At 38.6% G+C, this 15,545-nt stretch overlaps 1 protein-coding gene across 2 annotated transcripts; it reads right to left on the bottom strand.

The window, feature by feature from the left end:
* Positions 1-1,585: 1,585 nt before the first annotated feature.
* On the bottom strand, positions 1,586-15,237 carry LOC120307354. 2 transcript variants are annotated; one of them, XM_039342055.1, is made up of 3 exons: positions 8,488-15,237; positions 3,754-3,906; positions 1,586-2,819 (listed from the first exon to the last, which is right to left on the bottom strand). In XM_039342055.1, exons 1-3 carry the CDS (start codon positions 8,839-8,841, stop codon positions 2,616-2,618), a joined length of 711 nt encoding a protein of 236 aa, XP_039197989.1. In that variant the 5' UTR covers positions 8,842-15,237; the 3' UTR covers positions 1,586-2,615. The 2 variants fall into 2 exon arrangements, with proteins under 2 accessions (XP_039197989.1, XP_039197990.1); XM_039342056.1 differs by having other exon boundaries at positions 8,572-15,231.
* Positions 15,238-15,545: the final 308 nt, after the last annotated feature.

Consider the following 15,545-nt stretch of genomic DNA (forward strand, 5'->3'; position numbering starts at 1 on the left):
TTGTATAAAATACTTTTCCCCAATTATTATCTTCTATTTTAAACAGCATTAACTCTTAATAATTTATCAAAGAAAAATGTTTGTATCCCAAGATAATACATTAGTCATTACATGGTTATTTGTTTTTAAAAGGAGGGATACATATATAAAATACTTTTTAAAAATTTTCTAGCTAAACCAGTACAATCTAGGCAAATACGTATTAGTTCACTGGACAATGCATTTTACAGTAGTGTACAGGACTATCATTGGATTTAAGAAGAAGGACCCCCCCCCCCAAAAAAAATAATGGTGTCTGTAAATGTAAATTGCAATTTTCTGTAAAGTAAAAGTAATTCTGTGCTATTTCTTGTAGCTTATTCAGTATATAAATATAAGCTCTTGCAAATCAGTGCTCAATGGAACATATGGGTAGAATTGTAATATTAACACCTCAGGAATTTTCCCAATGTAAAATAGTGTTGCTTAATGTCTGGAAATACGAGATATTTGTAATGTGCGTGTTTTGTTATACTGTTTCCAAATAAGTAGCACAGGTAGTAGTATTTGGGCTACAGCAGCAATTGGAACTGGAAATTATGTCAGTGATGCAGTCATAAAGTATCATAACCTGAGGACTGCGTGGGTTAAGCAAGGACATCATGATTGCTGGGGGGGGCACTTCGGGTGATGCTGTATAGTATAAATTGGTGAAAAAGTAGGTAGGGGAAGCACAGGTTACAAATGCAGTCACATGACAATGGATCACTAATCAAGTATATGCCAGTTGTCAAGTGGCCAAATCCTGATAACATGACCATGGGATGTTATGGTTATGTGAGGGTTGGTCACATAACCGCTGTAACTACAGATTGTAAGTTGAGGACTATCTACACCCTGGAAATGAATAATACACCCTCAATTTCAAAAGCTGTATATAAAAGTGCAAAAGTGATGCTTAATAACTTACTAAGCAGAGCATGAAAAGTACAGGTAGTCCTCGACTTACAAGCCCAATTGGCCCCAAAATTTTTATTGTTAAGTGAGTTTTGCCCCATTTAACAATTTGTCTTGCCACAGTTGTTAAATGAATGCAGTTGATGTTAATAACCTGATTGTTAAGTGAATCTGGCTTTCCCATTGACTTTGCTTGTCAGAAAGTTGTAAAAGGGGATCACGTGACCTTGGGACACAGCAGAGGTCATAAATATGAACCAGTTGCCAAGCATCTGAACGTGGATCATAATTCGGGGGATGCTACAAAGATTGTAACTCTGAAAAATGCAAGTCACATTTAACTTGAACATTCACTAAACAAACTGTTGTAAGTCAAGGATTACCTGTAAAGCAAATGTCAGAAAGAGGGGAGAGCTGGACTAGGAAAAGCCCCAGCTGCCAATAGCTAGTGAAGGCCTGTATGGATTACTCTTGGGAACATCCATAGTCCCAATGTACATGAAAAGCAGTGATGGTTTTGGGCTACTTAACTAATGAAATTGCAGGTGATAGGATTTTCTGTGGTCATGTAGTTAGCATATTATCGTAAGCATACATGCATACGCTGAATAAATTCTGCAGAACAAATACAAAATGAGTTCAGTCCATGTTAAAGTTGAAATTCTTTAAAACAGTAAAACGATTAGGCAAGAGATACAATTCATGCTCATACTGACTTGCATATGCAATCCTTAAACACCATTATTAAAACATTTTAAATTTTTGTCTATCATTATTTCAGTTTGGGGGCTCTGGTTGGCTTTTTCAAGTAAAATTAATATAGTACCATTTCCACAACACTGAAGGGCACATTGGCTTGTATTAATTGTTCCTTGGTTATCTCTCAATTTACTGAAAAAGTTCCAGCAAAGATCGTTCAGTTTTTGTTTTATATTGCTAATTGACCTTTTGTATTGTGCCTTCTGTTTCTCAAGCTTCTCCATTTGCATCTGAAGATGATGCACTTCATCTTTAAGGTTCATAATTGCATCTAGTTTACGTTTACGGCAGTTTTGAGCAGCGACTTTATTTTTTCCTCTTCATCTTATATCACGAATGAGTGACAGTTGATTATCTGTTAGATAGTAGTTTGATAACATGCTATTAAAAGACTCTACAGGCAAGGTCACTATATCATTAACAGAGAATGGAATTCTTAAAGAGTTTTTGCCCGGTATTCATTTATAGAGTTATATGTTTTTCATTTTCAGTTCTTTTGGATTCTTCTGGCCATCTGAAATAATCCTCTGACATTGAGAATGTCAGCTGTTGGAAATCCTGATTGTATGTGTGATCGTGGAATATACCTGCTAGTGATTTTGTCCTATGGTCATAAGTGCTTTGATACTCTGTATGGTAACATTGTAAGCAACTATCTCCTACAGCTCCTGAGTAATCTGATGCTCCAAAGTTTGCATTCTTGTTACAGGAAAATACAAGGGATGCATTACTATAATTTAAGTCTAAAGAAAATCCAGAATCTGAATCTCGTTCTTCAAAAAGACAAGTTTCTGCAAAATCAAAATTTTCTTCCATTGTTAATGACGTGAAATGAATTGTCTCATATCCATTTCCATTCAGGCTGAGAAAGCAGTCTTGGTTTATAAGACTTCTGCAGCAATGATCATTTGCAAATAATTCTAACATGTTGGTCTTGTTATTGGAGATGTATTTAAGTCGGGTAGAATTTCCAGTCTCTCTAAAGTGGTCTCTGCATCTGTTACATTAGAGTGGTCTGATCCCATCACCATGGCATCGTGAAGGCTCACATGGCTAATAGCTTGGGCCAAATCTATAGGTCTCTTAAAGTTTGTCAAATCCACACTTCTGCTGTTCGCTTGTTCCTTAAAGGTTGCAAAAAAGTTTGTTAAAGGTAAATCGTGTAAGTCATTTGAAAATATTACCAGGCTGAACATAGATTCAAAGGTTTTCTAGAACAGTCAATTACAGTATTTGCAAAAAGGTCCTCAGTCTATTACTACATTTTTGCTACAGGACTGCAATGAATGCAAGACTAACTGAAAATTACAACAACAGCATTTTTGCTGTCATCTTGAAGAAAAAGACATACCATCTATATCTGTCATGCTGAAATTGGTCAGTATTGGGGACTGCATTAGGACCAGTATTCAGCATACCAACTCTTCAGCTCTGGCTTCTTTAGTAAAAACTGCTATTTCATCAAATTATAATTTAAAAATATTAGAACAAAGTTAAAAAGTTGGTTGTAATGAATTATGACTCCAAAGGATTTAAAGCAATATGTGTCACTATGTCTACATTTCTCTGGTGAAAACATAGGCAAATTGATGGATTAAATAGTGACTGAACAGGTGCAATTCAGGATGCTAGTTTTCTCTTAAGAAAGAAATTTATATACTATCACATCTGTTAGCTGTTACACAAATTAACCAATGCTAAACCACTGGACAAGCACAGACCATTTTCAGAGGAGTAGGATGTCTTTCTAAAAGAATAGGGACAAATGTGCTTCCCTTAGAAAATACATGGATTTTTTAAATGTATAGTTAACTGGATTTTTAGAAATGTTTTAAGATTTTAAGTCAGCTACTTATATAACATTTAGAAACTGAAAAGGGAAAAGTTACTTAATTTGGATAAATAGGTACAACTACATTTTTAAATTCTTTAATGTCCTAATTATAATTTTTCTATTCCCTGTCCCAAAACCATACTGGAGATTAGCAAATGTGAATGTAGTAATGTTTGCCATAGTAAATTGCCAGAAGGAAGAATAAGTTTGTTCTTTATTCTCACCAAGACGATAGAAGTGAGCTTCTCCCTCTCCTTCCAATCAGCTTCACTCTGATCACACACTTGTTTTTCTTCCTCTGGAGTTTCTGAGTGCTCATTTTCCTTTGGTAATAAATAGCAGTACAAGTATTCCTGCCTTTCTTTTAAATCTAAAACCTATAAATGGAAGAAAACAAAATTATTAAAGAAAATATTTTCAGCACTGATGGTCACTAATACTTCAAAATTTAAAATACAACATGCAGTTTTAAGCAATAGTTAATTAGTTCTACTGAGCATCCCCAACATTTTGGTCAAAATTAAAAAGGGCATGCTTTACCAATGTTCTTTATACAACATCTCAAATAGATATTTATGAAGAATAATTACAATTTTAAAAACCTTACTTTTGCCAGAGAGCTTCATATATCTTGACCAGAATTTAACACTTCACCTCTTTATGCTAATTAGATTTGTTGACTCCATAGATTCCAAAAACTTAAGGAAAAGCATTGCCCCAACATGTTAAGATGTTTGGAAGGCTTTCTTGTCTATAGTGACTGAATAGGCTAATGTGGCACTTCTACAACAGGTATCCATGGTGTGACACTCTACAGCTGTCCTGGGCTTTTAAGGCCCTAAAGGAGGGGTGTCAAACTGGCAAGGTCACGTGACATGTCAGAACATTGCATCTTTTTTCCATTGCCGGCAATGGGGTGGGTGCAGTTTTGGCATGACACATCAGGCCCATGGGCTGGCAGTTTGACACCCCAGCCCTAAAGAATCATCCATTGAGCCACAGTTATGATTTTCTTCTAGGTACACGGAAGTTCTGATTTGCTTGGCCTGTGCCTATTAGGGATATGTATCAGATTTCCTTTAGCTGCATGGAATCGTGGCATGTGCTTACAGAGCTTCAAATGAACAATGTGACAAAATTTGGTTCCCTTTTGCAGCAGGAGTAAAACATTTTTTATATTGGGATTTCCTAGGGTCTGTATTTTTATTTATGAGTTTTTAACATACCTTTAGCTTGGAACTGAAAGGGGAAGGGCAGGAATATTTAAAATTAAACCAGTCAGCAAATATAATTAAATTGCTTTTATGTATGGTGTTTGATAAGAACCTGTGTGATAGAATAGAGAATGTTAGAAGCTATGTCTCAAATAAGCAATGTGGATCTTCTATCTGTTTTCCAGCACTCCAGTTTATATGCTCATGAAAATTTGTTATTAACTAGATTGAAAAATTACTCATTTCTTTAAAAAGCACTCATATCTTGCACCACTTGAAAGATTGCTCTAGATTAAGGTGGAGAAACTTGTTTTACAGCTTACCATAAAAGCAACAAAACTGGAAACAGCCAAATAAATACTTTTTCAAAATGCCATTTACAGCAGGTAAAAAAAAAACATTTTAAATCAGAAATAGTGTACAATTTACATAAAATCTTTATATCTGAAAATCTACATTAATACTTTTATACTAAATCTGAATTTCTTGAAAAATTCCTATAAATCAGTATTTTAAAAGCTTAGAAATTGGATCTCTCAAGTATTATAAAGTACAATATATATCAAGATGCTTAAATGGGATGGGACAGTACAATGTAAAAGCAATATGTCTTAAAGGACTTTCTGCATGGACTATTTTCTTGGTAAGAATTACAATAACTTGCCTAAGGTGTAATTTCAGTATAAGTTCAGAACAGCATAAATAATAAAGCTATATTACTGCTGAAAATGATTTTAGGTTTGTAGGACAAAACATACCCCTCTGCAGGAAAGCTTCATATTTGTTATATTTTAATATTATTTGCTAAATTCTTTGCAGGATTATTGTTAACATGTAAATCTGACAATTGTCTTGCAGCTTCATTTAAATATATAGTAATCCCGATCTGCAAACATTCTGAATTCTTTATCAGATTAAATAGAACCAAATAATAGGGGCAAATGACACTGGCCAGATTTTGTGTTTATTGACTGGTTGACTCAATAGGATGGCCCATTGGCATCCCTGTTGATAACTTTGTATCAAGATGGGAGTAAGCTGACATTGCAGCCTTTATTTTTTCTTTTCTGCTTTAGATCTAGACCAGACATGTCAAACTTGCGATGTCACGCAACATATCGGAGCTTTGATTCACACAAAAAAAGCTTAGCAAATTTTTTAAAAAATACTTCAAACTAGTGTTGGAAATGCAAACAAAGACCAGGTACATATTACCATATCTGGTGGACATGCCCTAAAGGTTAAAAATACATTTATGGTTGGAGAAAATAAGTAAAAAACAAATAGACTTTAAGCCAGAATTATTTTTATTAGAAATAATAGGAGCAAATTATGAGGAAGACTATATATTTAATTCTACACATGCTAACTGCAGAGTTGTATTTGCCCAACATTGGAAAAATGAAAATTTATCAACTGAAGAATTAATTAAGAAAATTTTAGAGTGCAGAGGTGGATAAGATTGACTTTAAAGAGAAAAAGAAAATTCAGTGTATTTTAGAACATGGGATGCAAAGATTTAAAGCCCATTTTGATATTCTATCCCTGGCAGCCTTGACAGTAGGTTTCACAAAAACTCATTTAACAAGAGAAATTGTCTCTGGTCACAATGAATCTCAAACCTTAAGTGTACTCTTTCAATGAAATCTTACACTATATTTCTACCAATTTCAAGCAGAAATCTAGTTTTTCTCTTAGACCATAACCCTGCTATTATAAACAGAGATCACTAGTTCTTACCAAGATTTAAGACGTCCTAATCCTGGAAGACTATCACATTTTTTTGTCTTAATTCTATTTTTTATCTATTTTGTTTACTGCTTATATTGTGTAAATTTTGCCAGGTCTATATAGAGATTTTATCACTCGTACTGGAGGCCTCTATGTATTTCTTTTACTGTTACAGCTACTTCACTGGTCATTGACCATAGATAAATCCAATTTCAAAACAGGGAAGGTAGGTCATTTCTTCTGGAAAAAATAAAATGCAACAGCAAAGAGATTGTCTGTTTCCCATGTTACTTATTCATTTGGAAAAAGTATGTGCCCCTAATTTGAAAAGCAATCCTTGATATCTCATATATCCTTGATATAATGATCTATATTTTACATGTTATTTCTTATTTCTAAGTATTAGTCTCGCTCAGTTCCAAACATGATTTTATTATTTATTCTGTATGGTATCTTTGCATTGGAAATAAATTTCTTAAATGTAGAATTTTTTTCTGCAAATTCATATAGGATTTGATTGTAAGATAGATAAACCTGGATCTATGTTTTATCTAAAATAAGGAATGCGGGGAGAAGGAAGTAAAGATAGAATAAACTCCCCTTTCACAGTAGGTTTCAGTACAGGGACAGTTGAATGTAACATCCAAAACCACACCCAACCATTCTGGCATCACTCTGATACATTTCAGGCAAATAATAAGTTGTCACACCACAATCACATTCTAAATTAAATAATTTCTTCCAAACCTAATCCTGAATACAGCACAAATACATGGCAGTGAAGAAAGAACAGCTTCTGAACATGTGCAGACTAGTCTTAACAAAAAATAGTAGTAGGATAACTTGCTTAATCTCCAAGCCTTCCAAGACAGGATAGATTTTCAAATCTCATAATCAACAGGTTGATTGTCATTGTCAAGTTACCTGGAGGTAACAGGAAACCTGAAAGTTAGGGAAAGCTGGACTAGGAAAAGCAAGTAGAACTGCCTCCCACACTTGCAAAAAACAAAACAAAACTACCACATATTACAATGAGCTACCCAGGAATTCTTACACTACCTTTTGTTCCAAGCTGTAAGAAGCTAATGAGGTATTAAATCCTATCTAATCAATGTATATCCATAAACTCTGGAGACCCATCATTTCAAGGAATACAACGTGCAAGATGAACTGAACCCAACCTAAGAAGAACACTTCAGCCTGGCCCGAACAAATAGTTAAATGTTTGCTGGCCACTCCCTATTTCTGCCACTAAATTGATTTCTGTCCTTCCTTTCATTTATTTTCTTGGATCTATGTATGTTTGTCTCCTTTTTCACAGAAAAACCCCTTTGGAGCAAGACACAATCTCATTTAATGGAAACCCAAATATTAGTTCAAGGAGTAGGATAGCATTGTTATAAAATGAATAAATAACCATCCTTAACCTGGATTGTTTGTATCTGGCATCGGTCTTTCTACTTCCAAATACTGGAAATCAGTGCTCCCTTAGTCATTTGACCAGTCTGAATTATTTTCCCTGCATGTGTAAAATGAAGAAAAAGGAGGAAAAGCTATCCTGTAAATCATATATATATTTACTTACCCTTTTCTATATCAAATTATTCACATTTAATACAGTTTTCTTAACAAAAAGACCAATTTGCAGTCCAAAGTTTTAAATAACCCTCCAGTTGGGACTCTTGGCAAAAAAATTTTGGGAGACAAGAACCAGAATAGGATGGAGAGAGAATGGGTAACCGTGTCCCTTGCTAGTCTTCAGGATGCTCTGAGAGTTGGGTTTGGAAGGAGCAGGAAACCCTCGCCATGACCTGCATAACAGGCTGGTTTTAATTCCATTTCCATCACGTGAAAATATGATTGTCGTTTCAATGTTAAAAGGTGGGGGCTAGTAAAACCTGGTAAACAGAAGATCTGATTAAGCACGGTGCTTTTCAAGCTTTTAATACACCAGTGACTAGGACCCCTCATTTCAATCCTGAGCTACAAATATTCTCTTTATTGGTTTAATACCTCTGTTACGCTCCATTTTTCCAATTTCTCTCTACTCGTGGGCGCGGTGGATTGGCTAGAAGCGCTCGTCCGCCCTTGATTTACCTTCGAATTGAAGCCTCGCTTTTTCTCTCCAGGATCAGGCAAGGCGACTCCCGCCTCCAGGGTCTCTTGGGTTGGCTGCAGCCACCGGCTTTGCCCCTGCGCTGCCACGAAGAACTCGCGCGCCTCCCGACAGTGCCTACTCTCACGGTCTGCCGTGTCTGAGGTGGGGAGCGCCCGAGCCTTGTCCTTCTCCTGCGCAAGCCAAGAAGCCCTCGCGAGGCGGGAAAGCTTAGCGTCCCCAGCGCTTGTACTTCGCGGAGTCGGAGACATTGCTCCAGCACCTTCGAGTCTTCCTCGTGAGAGAAGAACGGCATCCCCGAAGGAATGCCACAAGGGCGAGGCTAAGCAGCCAATCTTTCTCTGAAGCGTGGCGCCAGCCCCCGCTCAGGGTTTTCATCCCGCTTTCCTGCACCCGGTTTAGGACCTGAGCGGTGCGTGCCGTTTCTTGCTTGTCTCTACTTCTGTGCACATATACCATGGCCGCCGCGAAGTCTTTTGTGGGGCGGAGGAGCGTCCGGGAGGCGGGAGCGGCCAACCAGTTTTTCCTTGCGGTTCCACCTTGCGGTTCCATCCTCAACCTGGACTCTTTCGCCATTAGAATTAGACGGGAAGGGGAAGCAAGAAGACGAAGGTCAGAGACCAATGCACATGTAAAGGAGTCAAAAGGATTGGCGGTAGATGGCGGTGGAACAGAAAGGCTCATCAAGCTTGTTAACTTGTTCCCCTTCAGACGTGCGTTGGATTTCCTTGTTTCCAAACGCCGCACTAACTCAAAGGGTTTTCCGTTTCTAGAAGACGGCTGAGCTGCACTCGCCAGCACTGCATTTGCAGCCTTAGAAGTTTTCAGATTTTAAGGGGAGGGGCGGTGCGCGCTGAAGGCCAAAATAGGTGCCCTTCCTATTGAAAAGACCCTTTAAAGCCCAAATGGAGGGAAGATCTAAACATTTGGAGCCCACCCAATCCAGCGACGTCATAACGATGACAGTGTATAAATCACAGGCATGTCTGTGCATCCCTTTCCAAGACAGAAGCTTTGTTACAGCCCGTCAAAATTTAGATAAACTAAACTGCATAGCATTGTGCATCTCATGAAATTTGAATGTCCTATAAAGCGATTGACACAATGTGTGATAGCTACTGCCACTACGCTGAATACATTTTCACCTTGATGCTATGAAAGAGCAGGAACTCTGTGGATATGTGCGTCAGGTTAGGAAATATTTGGGGAATCTTCATAAAGTGGGCTAAGAATTTGGGTTATTATATACAGATGAATCAATATGTGGTTAAATGAATTGAATTTTACATTCTATGATTTTAAAGAAATTTTTTATAAAATGAGGTACATTGATATATAACCCCATATGACCCTGAAAGTACATCTATAAAAAGCTAAACAAAATTGGATTCAAATACATTGATACCCAGGATTTTTAAAGACTAATATTCAATTAAAAACAGACATTTTCCTGTTAAGATTAATAGATAAACAGAAAAAGCCATAGAAGATTATTTCAGTATATGATTACTGTGGTGAGATTACTATATGCATAAAGAAAGAAAGATTGGACACGTCATAGTAGAATAGTTGATGAAATTGGTAGAATTTTTTGAGATGGACAAACTGATATCTTTCATTAGAGAAAAGACAATATCTACATTATTGATGACTGGAAACCCCTTGTGGACTTTTTGCAGAAATATGAAAAAAAATAAACTTGTAATTTATAATTTTGTTGATTAGACAGGACAGATTGTAGAAGAAAGTATCTAAGTAACTTTAGAGAGGTTAAAATATAATTGCAGTTATAACTGATAGGAAAAATATCAGAAGTTACCTTTTTTGTATCTTTGTATTTTTTTTTATTTTCTCATTTCACTTTTAGCCTTTTCTATTATTTCTTTTTTGTTTTCTCTGCTCTCATTTAGTTTGTAAGATCTTAGCTATTCCTAGCACTTCACTCTTCTGTAGAGAGTGTTCTGACATCATTCCCAGGATCAGTTGGAGCCATTCTCTCAGCTTAGGAGTCACAGCCCTAAGTACTCCTATCATTACTGGGGCCACTTTGGCCTTTACTTTCCACATCCTTTCCAGTTCCTCTTTCGGGTCCCTGGTACTTCTCCAGTTGTTTAGATTCCTTCCTGATGTTGTTGTCACTTGGCACCGTTATATCTATCATCACTACTGTCTTCTGATTTTTGTCTACTACTATGGTTGATTGGCTAGTACATACCTGCCTGCCTGGATCTGGAAATCCCAGAGCTTCTTAGCCCTCTTATTTTCCACAACATTCTCTGGGATCTGTCATCTAGCCTTAGGAGGACCTAGCCCACATTCTGTATTGATGTTCCTGTACACAATGCCAGCTATTTAGTTGCGCTGTTCAAAATATGCTGTTCTTGCTTGCATATTATACCCTGCCACTCTATGTTGGACTGTCTTTGAGGCCTCTTTGTACAGTCTGCACCTTGCATCCTGTCTAATGTAATAGACCAACTTCTATGAATCAGCTTCTATGAATCAGGTACTTAGTGCCTGTTCTTGGGCTGTTACGATCAGTGCCTCAGCATTGTCTTTTAGTCCAGCCATTTCCAGCCACTAGTAGGATTTCCCAATGTCTGCCACCTCAACTAACTGTCAATGGTACATCCTCTGCTTGACCTTTCTTCCACATCTTCTGCTGCTTCAGGCATTCTCTCAGCAGCTTGTCTTTACATGCCATATACTCATGTACTCCTAGATACTCTGGGTTCCATCCATGACAGTGACTTTGACACTCCCAGATCCCAACAATACTCTTTCCTTCTAGTATACAGTCTCTTGGACTTTGGGTGGAAATCTCTGTACATTGTGAGGAACCTCTGGGTGTTCACACTGGAAGATTCCATGTCCTTCTTTGGTCAGTTCACTACATCACCAGGGTATCTGATGATTGACAGTGCATGCTTGTTGATGGCATGGATCTTCTTCTTTCCATTCAACTGGCTTTTAAGGATCTGATCTTTTGTTCTTATTTGTTCTACTTGGATGTTGCTGTATTCTTTGCCTTCTCATCATGGTTCCCATGTAACTATGGGATACAAAAGTACTTGTAACTTTGTAAGTCTGATATGTAATTGCACCCCATTAATCTTAACTTTCTTCTCTTGATTACCATCTGACTATACCTCTCTAGATGAGTGACATCCTAATATCCTCACTGTAGATCCATGTCAAGTGGATCAGCAATTTGATGTCTTGTTCATTCTTTGCATACAGCTTGATGTCATCCATGTAGAAGAGGTGGCTGATGATAATTCCACTCTCAAACTTGTATCCGTTGCCAGTCTTTGTGATTATCTGGGTGAGGAAGTTTAAACATATATAGAACAACAGTGGGAACAGTGCATCACCTTGTATATGTCACACTTGGTATATGCCACATAGAACATACAATCCTAAGCTTAGAAGGGTCCTCAGAGGTCTTTTACTCTAACCCCCTGCTCAAGGCAGGAGCCTTATACTATCTCAATCAAATGATGAGGCAGGAGCCTTATACTATCTCAATCAAATCCAGCCTATTTTTGAAAACCTCCCATGATGGAGCATCCACAACATTATGGCCACTTATGTGAATTGTTTTGATTTGACTTCTAGTGTTCTCTTCCACAGTTTTTGAGGCACGTTTTTAGTGTACTGTTGACTTTGTATAGTGCCAGGCAGTCACAGATCATGTTGAATCATAGGCTTTTCCTGTAATCAATCCAGGTTGTGCTCAGATTGCTCTGTCTAGACTTTGAGTCTATTTATGAGCAACTGGTATCCTAATGCCCTTCTCAGCTATGCTCATGTACTGGCCCATATAGTGGGTAGCTTGGTGGCTATAAAGCCTGATAGGACTTTCCATTATGGGGAGGCAGGTTATTGGCTGGTAGTTGGCTGGTGCTGTTCCTTTGTGGGGAACTTTCATGATCAGCATTGTCGTTGTTGCGAGATCTCACAAGAAGTTAGAAAGTCTGATTGAACTTTTTTTTTTTTGTCCCACAAACACACGGTGAAGGCTGAGAAGCAAATGGAGAAATGCAATGCAACTGAAAGGCAAGTTAGTAAAAAAAACTCTTACGGGAGGCAAGGGCATCTAGGCAGGGGGGCTCCGCAATCTTACCCTGCACAGCTTCGGTAGGCATCTGGCAGGTGGAGGGAAGCAACTCTACCCCCCACCACCTCCTGCCTCGCTTCCTCACCTCGTGGTGACAGCAGCAGCCAGCCAGGCTGAAGGTGATCCAGTAGGAGCAGCTGGTAGAGGCCAAAAGCACCCAGCTGGCATGAGAGGTGCAGCACCCACCAGGATCTTAAGAGGGCCAAGTCCAGCTCTTAACCTAGCCCCTGCAGCACCAAATAAGCATGCAGGCTGGCATTTACGCCAGCAGGACAGCCCAGAGCAGCACAGCCAGGAGGGTAAAGAACCCTGCGAGGCCCGAAGAGTGCCAGGTTTAGCCCTTAGTCTGGTGCTTGCAGCACCGAGTAGGCGTGCAGGCTAGTGCTCAGCAGCCCAAAGGCGGAGGCATGGGTGGCACGGTTCCACTGGCAACCACTGGCGAAGGGCCCTGATAGGTCAATGGCAGGGTGGCACTCCAGATCTGGACCAATTTTCTCTGCGCCAGGCTCGGCATCCTTTCTGCTGCCGCCCATCACGGCCACACTGGTATTGTACCTGGTCTGCCACCACACTCTCACCGCCATGTTGCTTCTCCACCCCATGCACAGGCCCTACCTCACCTCCCTGCGCTTGCGGCCTACTGGTACTGCTATTGGCAAAAAGTTAACCCTCCCTGAAAATAAAACCTAGTGCTTACTTCAGAGTCCAAAAGAAAGTAAGTCCGGGTCTTACTTTTCGGGAAACACGGTAGGTGTTCATGCACTGTTGTTACTTTCTTTAACCAGCCATTGTAGATCATATCTGGGCTAGGTGCTGTCCAGCTCTTCATGTACTTAATCCATTGTTCAATGTCTGTTACTATGATGGTAATGATGGTAACTGGTTCCTGTTCAAGGAGATTGCTGTGGTCTGCTCTCAGATCTTGCAGCCATTTTACACTGTTTTATGATTTCTCTTTCTGCCATATGTCCTTCTAGTACTATTCAGTTTCTGATGTTGATGGCTCTGCTGTTACTATGTTATTGCACTACATCTTGGACTATACTTTGGATGGTTCTTTAGGGAACAAGGCTTTTATTTTCAAGGCCTATGATTTTCTAGTATATTTCCTTAGCCCGGTACCCAGTGGCATTAGCCTGTGTTTAGCAGTCTTGAAGGCTTCAGATAGAGTTAGGTCCTTGGATTTTTTCACTCTTCACTTTTTTCTATAACTCCACCAACTGACTAACCTCTCTGAGTTGGTTAACCTTCTAACTTTATTTTCCAAGGGGTATATGTACGACTGTTCTTGTGATTGTGTTGCTTGTAAAGCTAAGTATCTCTCGGATTACAGCAGTCATAGCATATATCATTGGTATTAGTTATCCTGGTAGTAGAGATTGTTAAAAGGGCTCTATTAGCATCTTCTAGCATATTATCTGATGGTATTTCTCTACTGAGCCTTGGCAACTGGACTCAAGGTTTGATTATAGCTAGCTTATCCATGATTTTGTGCCTCATATCAGCAGCTGTGCTCTGCAATGGAGAGGGTGATAATGAAGTTCCATCCTCAGGTGTTGGCTGCATACCCAGTTGTTCTTCCAGGTGTTCTTGAGTTTGGGATGTAATGTTTATCTCCATCTGTGATAGCAGCTTTCTCTTCACTATGTTGAATCATTGGGTAACTAGCTGTTTCTCAGTGTGTGGCTGCAGGCCTTCTGTCCCTTCACAGTTCTTTCATATGCTTCGTATATCCATTCAGTCTCCTGTAATAGGATAAAATGTAATAGAGTTCAGTCAGTTCTAGGTTCTCTTTCTCATTCATGAAAGGTTTATTCCAATAGTCCACATATTATCAGATTCTCCTGTTCCTCAAAATTTGACACAGCTATCATCAATCCAGGTGATATCTCAGCTGGCATGACTCTCCTAGTTCATGCCATTTTCATATTTTGAGGTAGGCAGGTGAAGCATTAGGGGATCAAGGACTCCTACTCATAAGATAGGTATCAGTTGGGATATACTCTGGTCTCACACATCAAAGGCAGTGCTCTAACCAATACACTACCCAACCACTCTTGGAACAGTAGCTGAAGATATCTACAGATATAGATAAAATTAGATAGATGGATAGATATACACACGTATATATACACATACACACACCTGTGTGTGCATTTGTATTTGTGTGTGTGTGTGTGGAATGCTGTTTTCTCCCTAGATAATTAGTATTGCACACATGCAATCTGTAGAGAAAAAGATCAAAAACCATGGACATAATTCTTTACAAAGAGCAGTTTTCACAGGCTACTAATGCAAATGACTTTCAGTCTAAAAATTCACAGCAGGAAATAGGAGAGGAAAAGGACAGGAGTTACAGAAGGAAAAGATGGAGGGAAAATGTGTGGGCCCTCAATAATAGCTATGTGGCCTTAGTTCTAACATGGAATTGTAGCTACACAATAGTTTTGAAATCCTTTCAGGGATGATTATTTCAAAGGAGGCATTTCTAAAAATTATAATTGCTTCATACTGTTGGATACAGTTCTAAACAAAAAGGCAGCGGGGGGGGGGGGGATTGCCTTCAGAAGATTGAATGTGGCCTGAATAGCCCTCACAAACTTTTTGATTCTATGCTTTGGAATATGAGAATTTAGAACGATAAATAGCAGACATCCATGGATGGTTTGGAAGACAAGGGTGAGAAATTTACTGAAGGGCACAGGAGGAGACAAAATGCTTGTACAGCATTTAATTAAAAGTCTTTGTTCTGAACTGCTGAATAATAGATCCTCTCCTTTTAAACAAATCACTGGGGTGCAAATACTTATGTTTACTAAATTATGAACTTACCTG

The sequence above is a fragment of the Crotalus tigris genome, unplaced genomic scaffold (assembly GCF_016545835.1).
Source record: "Crotalus tigris isolate CLP2741 ecotype Arizona unplaced genomic scaffold, ASM1654583v1 scf7180000017774.6281472, whole genome shotgun sequence".
NCBI lineage: Eukaryota > Metazoa > Chordata > Lepidosauria > Squamata > Viperidae > Crotalus > Crotalus tigris.